A 16,394-nucleotide genomic window follows, 5' to 3' on the forward strand; every position below is an offset into this window, starting at 1 on the left:
TATTAAATACATTGCGCGTGATCATGGGGTCGAGAGATCCATTAACTCGTCAGCGGAAAAACTGCCAACGCATCGATTGTTTAGTTGTCAAAGGGCCGTGGGAATTTCATAGGACTTGAGTACATACTCCCAGTCTTTAAAAGCCTCGGAAGGAGCAAACAGCTGCCATAGTTTACACTAGAAGAGTACATCTCTGTTTACTTACCAATTACAAGAAGAAAAATAAATAGCTCTCGCTCGCTCTCTCTTAGAGGTTTATATTCGGTTATAGTGCTGTTATCAAAGAGAGCATCTGTAATGATACGACACAAATAAAAGGATAGTTCACCCAAAAAAAGCTTGTTTCCAACACTGAAAATGTATAGGCTACTTTTTTTCCTCTCACAATTGCGAGTTATTATGGCATAGAATTATATGCCAATGGTGGGAAAAAGCACTTCTTGTGTTTTTTTGCCTGAAGTTAGCATGCCTGTAACTGAGGTATTAAAGATTTCCTTTTAGATTTTGGTTCTTAACAAACCTTTCTTTTGGTATTTTCATTTTAAAAGCCCAATAGGGTTCAATCCTAGAGATGTGCATGCCTGTAACTCTAAAAGTATAAAGATATCTTACTTTCCTTAGATTCTAATTCTTAATAAACTTTTCTTTTGGAATCTTAATTTAAGGTCCTATATGGGTTCAATCCCAGAGATATTGGGATGTCAATGCTGTAACATTACAATACTGTGTATTTGAAAACTAGCTTCCGAAGCTGTTAAAATGAACAAAATCCCTTCCAATTGTCCCTGAAACTAATTTAAATATAGATTCTTATATAAATACACTTTTGATAGCAAGTTAATGTGCCTCAACTTGACCATTCCTGTGTATCAGATGGGTATGTTCTATGCAATCGTTTTGATGGGGAAACAATATATTATTTATTCTTCAGACATTCCCATTTAAATGCAATAAGTATCAGCTGTGTGTAAAGTGACCCACATTTGGTTTTCGACCATTTAAAGTGGGTAACATTTAACAAATTGAACATGGAGCTGCATTGAGATCCCCATATCAATGGGATTGAACTATATCGGGCCTTGAAAATGAAGATTTTAAAAAAAGTTTAAGAACCAGAATCTAAAATCGTCTTGAGAAATCTTTAATACTTTTAGATTTACATGCGCGCAAACTTTGGAAAAAATACTATTAATCAGCAGGTGTATTCTATGCAATTGTGTCGATAGAAGAACAAAAAAAGATAAATTTCTAGTTTCAACATTATTTGTTGTTTAGATATTCCTTTCTTTAAAGAGAAATGTATCAGCTGTGTGTAAAGTGACCCACATTTGGTTTATGACCACTGAAAATGTGTACAATTGACCAATTTACTAATGGAGCCGCACTAAGGTCTCCATATCTCTAGGATTGAACCATATTGGGCCTTTAAAATGAAGTTATCTAAAGAAGTGTTTGTTAAGAACCACAATCTTAAAGGATATCAAGACAATACAGAGTTACAGACATAAAAACTTTAAAAAGCAAAAAACACAAGTTATTTTCCCATTTTTGAACTGTCATCATTGGCATAATGCAAAGAAAGATTGCTAAAGTAAACAGATATACTTAGACCAACCAATCTCTGTGTAAAAATTTAAATAATGATGCTGCCATCTCTTTCTGAAATCATTTTCACCCCCCTGTTTTGGCTCCAAATCTCAGGTGAAAATTGTCATTTTGATCCCCTCGACAAAAAACTTTTCCCTACGCCCCATGATGCTTTGCTCGAATTATGGGAGTACCTTCCGTTAAACGAAACAATCAGCGAAAGGTTCGCTCTATGAACGCAATAAGCATTTTGGACGCAACGAGATGACATTATTCTACTCACCCTTCAACCATTGACCATTAAAAGGAAACTTAAGTGTAAAAGCACTAACAAATCACTACAGACAATACACCAAAAGATTGATTTCCACAGCAATAATACCGACATTTTAAATATCACTGTAGTAATATATGTCTGTATTATGTAAAACGTTGCCTTAATTAAAAAATGTTCAATAACTGGAACATTGAGTGATAAGATTTCAGTTATTTCTGTCATTTTGACAGACAGTAAATATTGTATTTACCTGCTTTAGAAACATTCCAGTAAACCCTGCTAATAGAGATTAGAAGTGCAAATGGAGACAATTGCATTTTAAAGCATCCGTGCAAAAAACAACAACAAAAAAACACACCTAAAAAGAGGCGTGAGGTTGTAAACCAAGAGATTCTTAGTGCATTCCAGTGAATTATTCATGGGACATATCGTAAATTTAATCGGGAGAACAGACCGCAAAATGCGCAGTATTGTCTTTTTTCATTCTGTTACAGCGGAATACAAAGAGGGAAAAAAAATAAAAGAATCAGGAGGAAAAGAATGCAGTGACTGAAAAGAGCTCTTGCCACAGACATTATATCATGTCACATTAAAATACCAAGTGTTACGTTACTCTCTTGACGTCTGCAAAGAGAACATGAAGGACATTTTACAGCTCATTCAGTCACACTGACAGATAAGGATTATTTGTAGCACAACCTTATGATTTGCAATGATTCAGTCTTTTTTAACTTTTTTAACCAAAACCAGAAGTGCCTCCAAAAATACTAGGCTTGGTAGGAAAAATATGGATAGGCGAAAGGCAAAAGTGGAAGTTTTGAAGAATGTGAACACTGCTCTTTCCCTTATAAAGAGCAGAGAGTGACAGGATTAAAAATAAATAAATAATACAAACTAACAAAATATTTCCAAATTCAAACCTGGCACATCCCAATCGGCTGCGCGATTAATCCCAATTTCCATGTAATCGCGCTTAAACCGATTTGGCTGTGATTATTTTGTATGCGCAGCTTGTCATTGATGTACGGCTCAGTAAACGCTGCTCCATCTGAAAGCACTACGAGTTTGATTCACTTATAATGTGCATTTGAAAATGCAACACGAGTCAAACCTCTTTCCAAACACGAGAAGCATTTATGAACCTCTTGTCCGACAAAAGACAACATTTAATAACATGCTTTACTCCAAACTCACTTCATAATGACAGTTGTGCTCATCCTTCTGTGAGATGATGTGGCTTCTTACACAGAATAAGGCAGTCGTGTGTTTATTAGTCATGTTTAAAGGTGCTCTAAGCGATGTCACGAGTTTTTTAGGCCAAAACTTTTTTTGTCACATACAGCAAACATCTCCTCACTATCCGCTGGCTGCCTGTCCCCTGAACACACTGTAAAAAACGCGGTCTCTGCAGACACCCCAGGCTCCACAAACGGCAACAAAAACAAACTGCGGCGACCCGCACCACGAAACATAACAAACTGTTCCAGCCAATGACCGACAAGAAGGGTTTGGGGGTGTGGTTTGGGGGGTTAGTGTGCGGATGAGGAGGAGGGAGGGTCTAGCTAGCCTCCGTTTTGTTTGACAATATTTCGAACGTCAACAAGAAGTGACGTCACCCAGGATCGCTTAGAGAACCTTTAATCAAAGCGTTTCAATCTTCTGTTTATTCAGCTACAGCGATAGAGATTTCCTGGAATGATGTGCGTTATCGTACTGAGCGCCCACTGGCATTCTGGCATTCAGACGGAGCAGCATTTACTATGGATCAGCCGCACTACACTGACAAAACTGCGCATAAAATAAAGCCTTTGCCAAATCGCTTGCGGTTTCATTGCGATTAATTGTGCAGCCCTACAATCAATCACAAGACACGCAAGAACCATAGCCTAACGTTTCACATCATATGCAATGATCTTGGTGTAAAGGAGCTGCACGATTCTGGATAAATCACGATTTTTTGGTTCTAAACAAATCACGATTGAAATCTGATCAAACAACTAAACAAAATAACACGTAATTTACTAGAGGTTCTGACAAATGTAATGCTGCAGTTGTAATGGCTTTTTTATGAGTCTCTTGAATGAATGATTCAGTGACGACATTTTTTAACAGTCACTTGTCGCCACCTACTGGTGTAACGACAATCGATACAATCGATATTTGAAGCGCCGTGTTACTTTCAAAAGGAGATTTATTACATTTTGATCGCTACCGTGGACATCAGTGTTTATCTTATCCCAGTTTTTTGATAATTCGAATTACTGTAAGACAGAAATAATGATACTGAGTGGTTGAAAAGATTGAAGCCGTTTCATGCTTATACATGACAACTGCTCTCTCTGGATCAGATTGCAGATTTGAAAGTTCTGATGTGATTTTGTCAAAGGTTTAATAGGAATGAGATCACTTGTGTTTGAATCGTGATCGCGATCTTTTAACGATTAATCGTGCAGGTTGTACAGTTTAGGTGCCAGGTTTGAATACACACAAGTCTATTCACAAGTTGTCAACCATTTAATGTAAATAATGTACTGTTCCTCAAAAACGGTTGTATGGATTACTTTTGATACATTTCTGGTGCTTTTTTGTCTTTTTGTGTTGTAAAGGAAGAAATTCAAAAGGGATTTTAAATGACAATGATGACAGAACTTTCATTTTAGGCTAACTGTCCCTTTAAGAACTAGGCGAAATGCAAACTATAACAGCTCCTCTATTAGCACATTAGCCCACAACAAGAGCTTTTTATGGATTATTGATGAATATAACCAAATACATGCTCTCAATGTCTGTTTCTATCTGCGGTCTGTGTCTCTCACTGAATGACATGACAGAAACATTTTGTAGCACGTTGTTGCTAAGAAACTACCTTTCCAGATTTCCTACATGAAAAATTTATCCTCTCAATCTTTCAAAAACATAGAAAAAATTAATGATATATTGTTTGCTCCTGGTGATCTCTGATGAAATGAGTCCCTGGACAAATGAAATTTTACTCCTGTTGGGTATGATAATGCTTTCATCAAACAGATTTATGGGAAAGTAATATGCATATTGTAATTGAAACCTTTGCTTGTTTTTGCGGTTCTCCAATATCAGGCATGCATGGATAAAGAAAAAAACATGGACACACCTATAAGTTTCCTCTTGGATTGAGTGAACATGGTAACCATGTTTACGTCACTAAGTTGACTATTAGGGAGAGGTATTAGAGACACTCCCATCACATTGTTTCACCTGTAGACTTGATGAGACATGCCCTGTCCCGTCACATGTCTCTCAATACACCCTGATCAACAGAAATGGAGGAGTTCCCAATAAATCACTACAAAAATTCGAAGTAATCCCCTGTTAGGAAGGAAATCATACTTTAGCCTGCACAAAAATGGGATTTCTCTAGATTTCAACAATTACTGTATTAACACAATACTGCATAATACAATTTATAATAAAAAGCAAGTATAGAGATAGAAGAGAAGGTGTGTGGCTAAAGTTAGCAAAATAGCAGTTAGCAAAACAATTCCTGCAGCTTCAACGGTTTAGAAATCTCCATTTTTACATGTACACTATATTCAACAGGCACTTTAATCCAGGAAGATTTTTAGTAAGTGCAAGGTACACGTTTTGCCCAGGAATCAAAGCCACAACTTTGAGTTACATATTTAAAGGTAACTCCCGAACCAAGTCCTTTTGTACTGAGGTTTGTTACCACCACAGTGACGCAAGAACACACGCAAGCACAATATCACTGCATGCTAACAATGCTTTAGCATTTGCACACAGTAGGAGTCTGCCCTCAAACTGCACATAAGTGGCTTGACCTCAGCTCACCCACACACACACACACACAGGTGAGTGGACAGCAGTTATGTCACCCTCCAGCTGGCAAAGGTCTTGTCAGCCCTGCCGCTGGTACTCGCCTGGAGGCTGATGGGATTAGAGAGATCTGACCGAGTGTGGCACTGTCTGGATGACTGGGCCCTGGTGCTGAGAGTCTGATGCCAGGAGGATGAGTGATTGAGGGCCGGCTGTGACTCACAGGTGAGGCCTGTTTTTAAATCCATGGCAACTCCAGCAGGATCACAGCTATTGCTCACAGGTAGGGAGTGTTCTGTGTGCACAGTTGAGAAACAACTGAACACACACGCGCACGCACACACACACACACACACCCTGGTACACCCATGCGTCGAGTCACAAAGGAACTTTGAGGGAAAAGTTTGAATTATAAGATATAAACTCACAATTGTGGGAAAAAGTCAGATTCGGGGGGGGGAGGGGGTAACTACCTATTACCTTTTACATTTTTTTTTTTTAATTCCACGGCGGAAACAAAAAACTGATTTAAGAGATGCAAACAATTCTAAGAAAAAAAAAAACCTGAATTGCGAGATCTAAACTCAGAATTCCGAGGAAAAAAGTTCGATTTGTGAGATTTAAACTCAGAATTCCGAAGAAAAAAAGTTCGATTTGTGAGATTTAAACTCATATTTCCGAGGAAAAAAGTCAGAATTGCGAGATGTAAAATCAGAACTCGGAGGGGGGGAAAAAAATCTGAATTGTGAGATTTAAACTCAGATTTCCAAGGAAAAAGGTCAGAATTACGAGATGTAAACTTAGAATTCAGAGAAAACTAAGTCAGAATTGTAAGATTTAAACTCAGAATTCCAAGAAAAAAGTCAGAATTGCGCGTTTATAACTTGCAATTTAGAGATCCTCACAAATTTGAGGAAAAAAAGTCAGAATTATAATATATAAACTCACTATTGTGAGAAAAGTACGAATTGTGAAATAAAAATCTAAATTACATTTTTTATTAACTTTTTTTGAATATACCCTGGCAGAAACAAGCTTCCATCTTTCCTGTGATACTTCAGCAGATGTTAAACATCCCACCACTTCCACTGATGTTTACCCCTCTTATCTCATCTCTCTCTCTCTCACACACACACATACATACTCATCAATACTACACTCCTTTTGAACTCAATCCATGTTCTTTAGCTGGCCGATTTAACAAGCTATCTGAATAGGGGGTGGATTTGAACGAACGATCCAGCTGAGCACCATCCCTGAAAGACGCCAACACAGAACTGGCACACAGCGATTCTCAGTCAAACAACAGACTACACACACGCAGATCACCAATAGACAGCTAGTGGTCTAATTCAAAGTCTTCCCGTGAGGTCTAACCCACTTTAGGTTTATGAAATGTAAATCTATACAGACTGACATAGTAAACTAGAACTGAAATATCTGTCAGACAGATGAAAATATGATGTGAATTCAATTGTGCTGTAAGCTAGTCTTCATAGTTAGGTTTCCATTGCTTTAAGAGTAACACCCCAGATACAGGAGACATCCGCTTGGCCTTGATCAACCAGAATAGTTTCTTTGTCCTCGTTTTAGGTGTTGGACTTCAGGTGGCCTATTTAACAGGCTTAAGTATCTGATGAGAGCTGTAATCCTACTGGTGTGGCAAGTATTAACTTTTTTTTAAAGTTACAAGCCAAAAACTGCAACACAAACCTTTTGGGAATCGATGGAAACATTGACGAGACACACACATTGACTGAACCTGTTGCAACACACACCAGCACGCCCTCCCTGAACCACCTATGCTGGAATGCCCAAAAGAGCACATACCAATAAACACAACCACCAATACAGTTTTTCTGGGGAAAAATAAAACTTTACATTACATAATCAACTGTGACCACTTAGCAAACGTAGCTTAAATGTAATTGCATACATTACAAATCATAAAAATAAACTTAAATATTCATAATAAAAATAATGGTTTTTGTTATAGTATTTCAAAAACAAAGAAATAAACAAACATTTAAGCAAAATATGTATTGTATATTTTCGTAAAAAGTATCGGTAATCGGACATTTAAACATTAATGTGTCGTAGAAAGTGATCGTCGATCACTAGATAGGTGAGAGTGAGAGAGTGTGTGTGTGTGAGAGAGAGAGAGAGAGAGAGAGAGAGAGAGAGAGAGAGAGAGAGAGAGAGAGAGAGAGAGAGAGAGAGAGAGAGAGAGAGAGAGAGAGAGAGAGAGAGAGAGAGAGTATTCTATTCTTTTCGTAAGGAAGAATGCAAAATCATTTCTGTTCTCCCGGTGAGCTTCATTTAAATGAAACTAGAGAGAAACTTGATCACTCATCAAGTTCATTGATGACAAAATCTAACCATAAACCCACTCAAGACAACGATCTTAAGCACTACAATGAACAACGACGATAACTCATATATAAAGCATCCACTTTCGTTACACATGTATTCGCCTATTAGATCATCACCACCTGTGATCGAGAAGTTGTTCCAACAGTTTGATCATTGCACTTTACCTTATAGACATTTTCCGTAATGCGGTGAACCTCGTCGGTGCGAGACATGGTGAAATCTTCAGTTAAAACCATAAACGGTGTTTTGCTGCACGTGATGTGTTATCCGAACAGTGTGTCTGTGTGATGAGGGTCAGCTGCGGATCTCTGCTCCGATCCACGGGAGTCTGATCTCAGCTCAACACTACCGTGCGGAGGCAACAGAGAGGGGGAGGGGCTTACATACGTAGCCACGCCCCCATACATCAAACGCGCACTGGGGGCGTGGCTACGCTCACCTGCGCCTGCCCTGTCCCCGGATGTGATTCCTCTCTAGAGCTACCTGGACATTGATCTTCATTGTTTAACATGATTTCATTGTTTTATGTGTCAGGTTTGGCTATGTACACTTCGAATATGAGAAACTGCAGAAAACAGGTTCTTTTATTAGTCATTTTCAGAGCAAATCCCTTACACACTGGGTAAGATAAATGTGTAAAGTTTGTTGGAAAGAAAACCATTTAGATCGTATAGTACGTCTTCATCTGATTGTTTTTCCCAAGTTTTCAATGGAACTACTTTACCAGTGAATATCCATGACTCTTCCACTCGTTTGTGATCACTGGTAAGTAGTTTTCAATAGATTGGCATAAAAAAAATTATACACACACACACACACACACACACACACACACACACACACATATACATATACATATATATAATATATACACAAACACACATATATATACACACATTATCAATGGCATGGAATTCAATTTTAAAACTGATATACATAAAATAACATGCACAGATTCATATAATACTTCCATACATGAACAGAAGGTTTACATTACAAACACAAACTAATCCATCGGAAGAGGATTGTCAGTTTTGTTTATATGTCAGCACAGATTTATTTCCTCTCAATTAGTGATATTAAGAGCCCCCTGGTGGTCATGTGATGCTAACACACCTCCAAGTGGCACAGCCACGAAATCAATCTAGTTTACATTGTAGATAAGAATACACAGATTTTTGCACACATGAAAAGGCTAAAAAAAAAGTATTGAAATTTGCTACTTAAAAGTTCTCATAGTTCATAGTTTAAATCAAATGTGAACATACTAAAACATACTAAAACTAATAGCCGTTTTAATAGAAGAACATATGTAGAAACTCACTGTAAACTATGTCATTTATAAGCAGTTTGCAGATGCTTTTATCCAAAGCAACTTGATTAGTGCTTCTGTTCTTGTCACAACAGCATTTCTGTTCTACAAGGATTCCACGTCTTTGACCAATGATTCGAATCGTTTGTGAACACATTTTAATTCTCACGATTTACCGTAAACCGGCCTTTTCATGACATTCGTGACTTTTTCAAGTCTGGAAATCCAAAAAAGTAAACCCCCCCCTGACATTCCCTGAAGTTTCCCATGACCGTGGGAAATGCTTCTGACGCGTGCCTATTAAATAATCCCACGAAAGCCTTCTTTTCTCTCAATTATATTCCCCTAGCTCTTCCTTTCATTAAGAAGACCAAAGTGATGAGCCAGGTTGTAAGATCACACATTACGCTGCCAGCATCTCTCGCTCCGGCTCTTTTCTCTCTGCAAAGACACAGAGCACAAAGAGAGTAACGGAAAGCCAAATAAAAAAGCCATGTCATTCTCTCACACACCGCTGTGTTTGACAGTACTAAAACAACACCTGTCTCTCCCGTAGGCACCGCTGGCAATGGATCTGTGGGTAATTCTGGAAGGGTTATGTCTTCTCCCTGGCCGGGTCGGAGAGAGAGAGAGAGATAGAGAGGCGTTGGATCAGGACCAGCGAGGGACGATGAAGACGGATGACAGGTAAAGATGCCATACCTGAGTGATGGCCTCCAGCTCGGCTAACACAGCATCCTCATCCTCCGGTGTCAACCAACCCGCCAGCAGTTCATCAATTTGCTGTTAGGGAAGAAGTTTCAAGAAGCAGTTAGACATTCGAAGCAATAAAAACCAGGGAAGAGCAGTGTGGCAGAGAACCTTGAATTCAATATTTTATTTCGGAATATAATCGTATAATCGTAATCAATACGCCCACAGTCATGCTCTGAAAATGTGCTGGGGACAGAGACGCATTCGTAAGTGCATTTTCAAAAGTGCTGGGTACAATGACGCATTTATTTATTTATTTATTTTCTCTTTGGCGCAGGTCATGTTTTGAAAGACGATGTCCTGTAGCTTACTGATGTAAATAAAAAAATGTACACAAAGATGTGATGATGTCCGACCAAAAATGTGATGGGTGGGGGGGTTAAATAGTAGCCTACTTTTGGTTTAATTGGTCATACAATGAGATCTAATATATGTAGTTAGTATCATGATCTTTACGTAAATACATTCATAGATCCGTCTATTGTACACATGTATTGTAATGGTCCAGTGGTAGAATTTTTGCCAAGCGTGTCGGAGGTTCTGGGTTCTAATCCGCACTCGTATCGTTTTTTTTCCCCTCATCAAAACCGATAATGTTTATCAGTGGTTGTATATCAAGCAGAGACACGTTTGTTTGCATTTTTGTTTTGTGATTTCACCGGAACGAATAGAGAATCTCCGCAACGGATTGAAGCGTGCGTCCGAGTGAAGACATTGCGGCGCGTGCGCTGTATCCGCGCCACTCAATAGTATCTGTCTGCAGCGGCAACGAGCACATGATCACTTGATTAAAAAAACAACAACATTTCAGCGCTAGAATGCCTCTTATTCAACAAACGAACGAAACGAATACTCTTCTAGTTAACTGGAGATGATTTATTTGTATTGGTATTTGGTACATTCATGCCGCGAGATGTTTCAAAAGTAGTGGGGACAATATCGACCCTGGCCAAAAGTGGTGGGGACATGTCCCACCCGTCCCCCCCGTAAATGACGCCTATGCCCACAGTGGAGCAAAAAAACCCCCTCATATTTGAAACTCTTTTAACTATAAAGCATCTGTTCCGGTCTACTGTCATACGAGCGTTCATGAGATGGACGTTGTGACACGTGATGTTGTGAAGTTGGCATGAGAAGTGGCGAACCTTTGAGCTTTCATATATTACTTCTCGAGCAAACTGAACTTGTGAACGCGTCTAAGACAGTAGGCCGGAAGTGTAATTTATAGTTAAAAGAGTTTCTTTCAAATATTAGTATTTCTCTTAGACAACACCTATCTTTTTGCTCCAGAAGACGTTGTGGTTGTGTGGATTATACGTCACAATCGCGGCAAGACACACTTAAAAAGAACTAAATGAGCTTTTTTTGTAATAAATAAATTGGTGATTTGGTGGTTTTTAGTGGTTGTGCATTACGACTCGAGAGTTTGGGCCCGGTAAAATTGTTTTAGGTTTTTGAAAGAAGTCTATTATGCTCACAAAGACTGGATTTATTTGAAACAGTAATATTGTGAAACAGTAAAATTGTTTTGTTTTTTATATATATATTGTAAAATGTAATTTATTCCTGTGATGTCAAAGCTGAATTTTCAGCATCATTACTCCAGTCTTCAATGTCACATGATCCTTCAGAAATAAGTCTAATATGCTGATTTGATGCTCAAGAAACATTTATTAAGAGTGTTCTTGTGCGGCCTTTCTTTAATATAAATGCCACTTGGTTTGTTTGATTGTGTTATGTAATGCAATGCAACGAGTGTCATAGATTTGGAAGTGTTTAAAGTGTATTTAGCGTCGCTCTGAATGTGACAGTTATAACCTTCTGATACTCAATGGCCTCCTGCGTCTCCTCCAGTATTCTCTCCACCTCCTCAATTGACATGACCTGAGAAGATAAAAGATCAATCCGTGACAAAAATTTTTTTACTTCAGTCAAATGCTCATAATAGACCAGTAAAAAAAACTTTGGAAATATTCATAACATTATTGACCTTTCGCTAACCTCCACCCCCATTTGGTTACTGTTGCTCACTGAACAAATAACAAATGAAAGAGTTTTTTGACATTTGGATATCCTAGTGCAGGAGACCTTCAAAACAAAACTTAGGAACCTTTAAAATAGCATAACGGGATTTGGTAAGCATACGAGTCTTTCAAAAATATTACAAGTCTTACCAACCCCAAACATTTGAACCGTTATATTATATTATTAGACAATATTAATTTACTTTGTAGCAAATACACAGTTGGTGTTCTTACTCGTGTTCTACATTTGGGAATCAAACACACAAATCCTCCAAAGACTTGTATTAGAAAACAGCAAAAGCTTTGTCTGATAATATAATGGGCGGCAACAATTACTAAGGTAGTTGCGCTTTAAATGTGGGATTTAGCGAAAAAAGCCTTTTTTTTCCCTCCTGTTGTTGATTTCGAGGGACTCTGGAGATTCGGAGGTCTTCATGGTACTATAGCCCAGGACAAAACAAAGACAGGTCAGCTCTGCTGTAATCTAAGAGTGTTAGGTTTAAGCCTTTAATCCCAAAACAATGAGCAACAGTTGCCAAAACATGCTGTTACGAACTACATCGCCCACTGCACAACACCAAAACAGACCAATGAACCATCCATGCCAAAAGACTATCTCAACTTCCATTTCATGCTGACTTTAAACTAGTTTCAGTCTATATAGAGACTTACCTCATGAATTTGCTTAAGACAGTCATTCCCAGCTTTTAAACCCTCGATGACCTTTACTTCAATCTGAGCAAATTCAATATCTTGAACCTGAATGAGGCATATTCAGAATGTAATTCATATCTTATATCTCTTAATGATTTAATAGTTAAATATGAATCATATCATGTAAACCCACCACGCGCTCCAGGTTGGCTATCTGGATCTCGGTCTTGTCCAGCAGGAGATCTTGGTAGCGTTTCTTTTTGAGCAGCAGAAGAGCTCGCCTGTGAAATGCATGAGTCACACGTGTTAGTGAATCTGTTCAACCAAAATCACTTTGGCCATGTGGCACCACAATAAAAGGCACTGTGCAATGCATGATGGGTGACTTTGGGTGATCGGATATCATGAATGGTTGCATCATCTGAAATGTCTTACTCTTTCTTGCCATCCTTCAGGAGCAGTTTGGCCAGACGTCTCTCTTTCTCCAGCTGTAATGTGATTTTCTTCTGGTATTGTTTCAGTTTATCTCTCTGCTGTTTCAGCTGCTGTGATCCAGTGACAGGATGTGATGTAGAAACATGACAGTTCACTTACAGAAGCACTTCTTATTCATAAAGGTGCCAGTTTCTCGACTTAGATGAATAAACAGACATGGATCTGTGTGCAACAGTGAACAATGTGTGTTCTGATAAATAAGAGTGCAGACTCCACTCAAACAGACATTGTCCAAACACAATGCTGCTTGTTTTCTAACTTGTCTTATTAATAGAAACTGTGATTATTTGATATTGAATAAACAATAGTTATTGAGGAGGGGAAAATAAATGTTGAATTTATGCATTTTTAGCACTTTAAATATTATATAAAACATTAATACATAAAAAAATATATCATATAACATTAATAATTAAATAATTGAATTATTTTATTAATTGAAAAATGTAAGTCATCCTCTTTAATTAGCTTATATTGTAAGTTTATATTTACATTTTAGTGTAGACTAGAATAGCCTATAAATTCTATGGTAAATCTAAATTATATATTCTATTAAACGTTGTTCTGTTTTCTACGCATTATTCTATAGTTCTATTTTGCTTAATACAATTCTGTTGCATATTGTTCTAAAACATCGTGTTCTATAATCGATTCAATTCCATTTCATTCTATTCAATAAAAGATGTGTTGTGAAAAATGTTCTACTCTATTCTATAATAAACTGTTCTGTTCTATAATATATTGTACACTGTTCTATTCTATTCACGAACATTATGTTCTATAACATACTGTTGTTTTACTCTATTCTATAATCGATGCAGATCTGTTCAGCTCTATTCTGTTCTACACCTGCTCTGTTGTATTCTATAGCATACGGCTCTGTTCACCTGTATTCTACACTTTACCCATTTTATTCTAATACATTATGTTCTATAATTGATACTATTCCATTTCATTCTATTCATAAAATATGTTCTACTCTATTCTATAACAAACTCTATTCTCGAACATTGTTATGTTCTATAACAGACCGTGTTCTATTTTACTCTATTCTACAATCAATGCAGATCTGTTCTGCTCTATTCTATCTGTTCTGTGTATTCTATATACAGCTCTGTTCACCTGTATTCTACACTTGTTGCATTTTATTCTAATTTTATTTATACATTATGTTCTACAATTGATACTATTCCATTTCATTCTATTCAGTAAAAGTTGTTGTGCTATACTCTATTCTTTAATAGACTGTGTTCTGTTGTAGTACTTTATTTTATAATAAACTGTTCTGTTCTATACTATACTAGACTCTTTTCTATTCAATAGTCGACGCAGATCTGTTCTACTCTATTCTACAGACTCTGTACTGTTGTGTTCTATAATATATAACATATAATACACTCGTTTCTACAGACATCTATTCTGTGTTCTGTAAAGTAGGACAGCTGATCTAATCCTTTATTCGCAGTTCAGTATGAACTCATTTCAGACGCACTAGACTATAGTATGTTTACACGTGTATGCAACGACACAAACCCAACACAGGTGCGCATGTGTTTGTGTATGAGAGTGTGATGGTGCTGATCGACTTATTTATGGATCTTACCAATATCGCCCTGTCCTGCTCTGTCACTCGACTGAGGTGTCTCTGTCTGCCGAAAACATTACCCATCGCGAATAAACCACCACATCCCCGCCTCTCTTCTAATATTACATCTCATCTGAAAGGCTAGCTGCTCTTTACTTCAAAACACATGGGAAAGATGTGTTCCGCTGTGTCAAGCGTTTTGTATTCATGGCTCTTCAAGCGCGTGTTGTTTATGGAGGCCCTCCGCTGCGCCCTCTAGCGTCTATGATGGGACTATTTGACGCCCCTTTTCTTTAGCTTTGTACAGGTGTATGAAGGACATTCATTCATTCATTCATTCATTCATTCATTCATTTATATAGGGTAACATGGGGTAAGCTGGTAAAGTTATAATTTCTTCTCCTGACCATACACAATCTCATCTCAGCACTTTTGATGAATGGCCACGCTATTTTTAATTTGATCATTTCATCTGAAGATCAACATTTGTGAGATTTAGTCAGGAGAAACGGTTTTGAGGTTAATTTATCTAATTTTGTGTCTCTGGAAAATAGCATCTATGACATTGCATTATATTGAATATCAAAGTTTTTATTTTTTTTTCGTGTCTGTTTGTTAATTAGGGATTTGTGGACACATCAATGTTTTACGACAAATCTCTAATTAAAATATGGGCAATTCAATAAGTAAATACTCATATGCCATGTATATGTCATAGAATAATTTGACCTTTCAGATAAATCTTTTACTGGGATTCTCCTTTGCCCGTCATCGGTTATTGAATTATTAAACTCAATTGTCAAAATACAATTTTATATATAATATTTGATTTAGTGTTTTACATTAATGACACTTTAAAATGTGTAAATATTAATAAGAATTATATAAAAAATAATGTATACATTCTATAAGTTTATATATTATATATATATATATATATATATATATATATATATATAGGCCTATATATATATATAATTTATATTATATAAATAGCTATCTATCTATCCATCTAATATATATTATTTATTTATTTTTCACCTCTACAAAAAAATATTTGGTTGACAGGATAATTTTTCCTTCTACCAAACCATATTTTCACACAGCGAGCACTGAACATGAAGCATGAATTAAAAATAATAAACTTAATAAAAAAAAATATTTATTGAATTAAATGACACAGAAATGCATTACATAAACAATTAAAAACAGCACTTTTGAAATGCAGACAAATAAAGACAATATAGTGGTAGAATTCAACATTTATCATCTAATCTAATTTGATTCTTTTTCATTCATTGGTATCATAAACAGCTGTCTGTATAAACAGCAGTATGTTGAGCATTTAAAAAATAAAATACAAACATTAAAATGCTTAACCTAGAAAAATAGGCTTCGTCAGCTTTGTTTGATCTAGTTTGAGTACACAACGAGCAACATCAGGAAGCTTGAACCAAACAAACAACAATAGTCAGTCAGTGATTTACATATCCAAATAGTTCATCCCCATATCTACTGTTG

The 16,394-nt window shown here is 36.9% G+C and overlaps 2 protein-coding genes across 10 annotated transcripts in view; both read right to left on the bottom strand.

Annotated features, from left to right (window-relative positions):
- Nucleotides 1-8,407, bottom strand: part of baiap2a (BAR/IMD domain containing adaptor protein 2a) — a 106,051-nt gene extending 97,644 nt beyond the window's left edge. For 5 of the 8 annotated variants that reach the window (XM_056272389.1, XM_056272381.1, XM_056272368.1 and 2 more), the window contains exon 1: nt 8,215-8,406. In XM_056272389.1, coding sequence (XP_056128364.1) covers nt 8,215-8,286 — 72 coding nt within the window. In that variant the 5' untranslated portion in view covers nt 8,287-8,406. Of the gene's footprint in view, nt 1-8,214 lie in introns of all 8 variants that reach the window. The other 3 variants (XM_056272339.1, XM_056272356.1, XM_056272362.1) reach the window with 1 other exon arrangement.
- Nucleotides 8,408-9,534: 1,127 nt separating this feature from the next.
- On the bottom strand, nt 9,535-15,076 carry chmp6a (charged multivesicular body protein 6a). 2 transcript variants are annotated; one of them, XM_056272426.1, is made up of 8 exons: nt 14,892-15,076; nt 13,229-13,335; nt 12,987-13,074; nt 12,812-12,898; nt 11,934-11,999; nt 10,065-10,145; nt 9,904-9,970; nt 9,535-9,803 (listed from the first exon to the last, which is right to left on the bottom strand). In XM_056272426.1, exons 1-8 carry the CDS (start codon nt 14,955-14,957, stop codon nt 9,766-9,768), a joined length of 600 nt encoding a protein of 199 aa, XP_056128401.1. In that variant the 5' UTR covers nt 14,958-15,076; the 3' UTR covers nt 9,535-9,765. The 2 variants fall into 2 exon arrangements, with proteins under 2 accessions (XP_056128401.1, XP_056128392.1); XM_056272417.1 differs by having other exon boundaries at nt 13,229-13,338.
- Between the last annotated feature and the right edge of the window lie 1,318 nt (nt 15,077-16,394).

This window comes from Rhinichthys klamathensis, unplaced genomic scaffold (assembly GCF_029890125.1).
Source record: "Rhinichthys klamathensis goyatoka isolate OS25496 unplaced genomic scaffold, OSU_Roscu_1.1 h1tg000015l_1, whole genome shotgun sequence".
Lineage (NCBI taxonomy): Eukaryota > Metazoa > Chordata > Actinopteri > Cypriniformes > Leuciscidae > Rhinichthys > Rhinichthys klamathensis.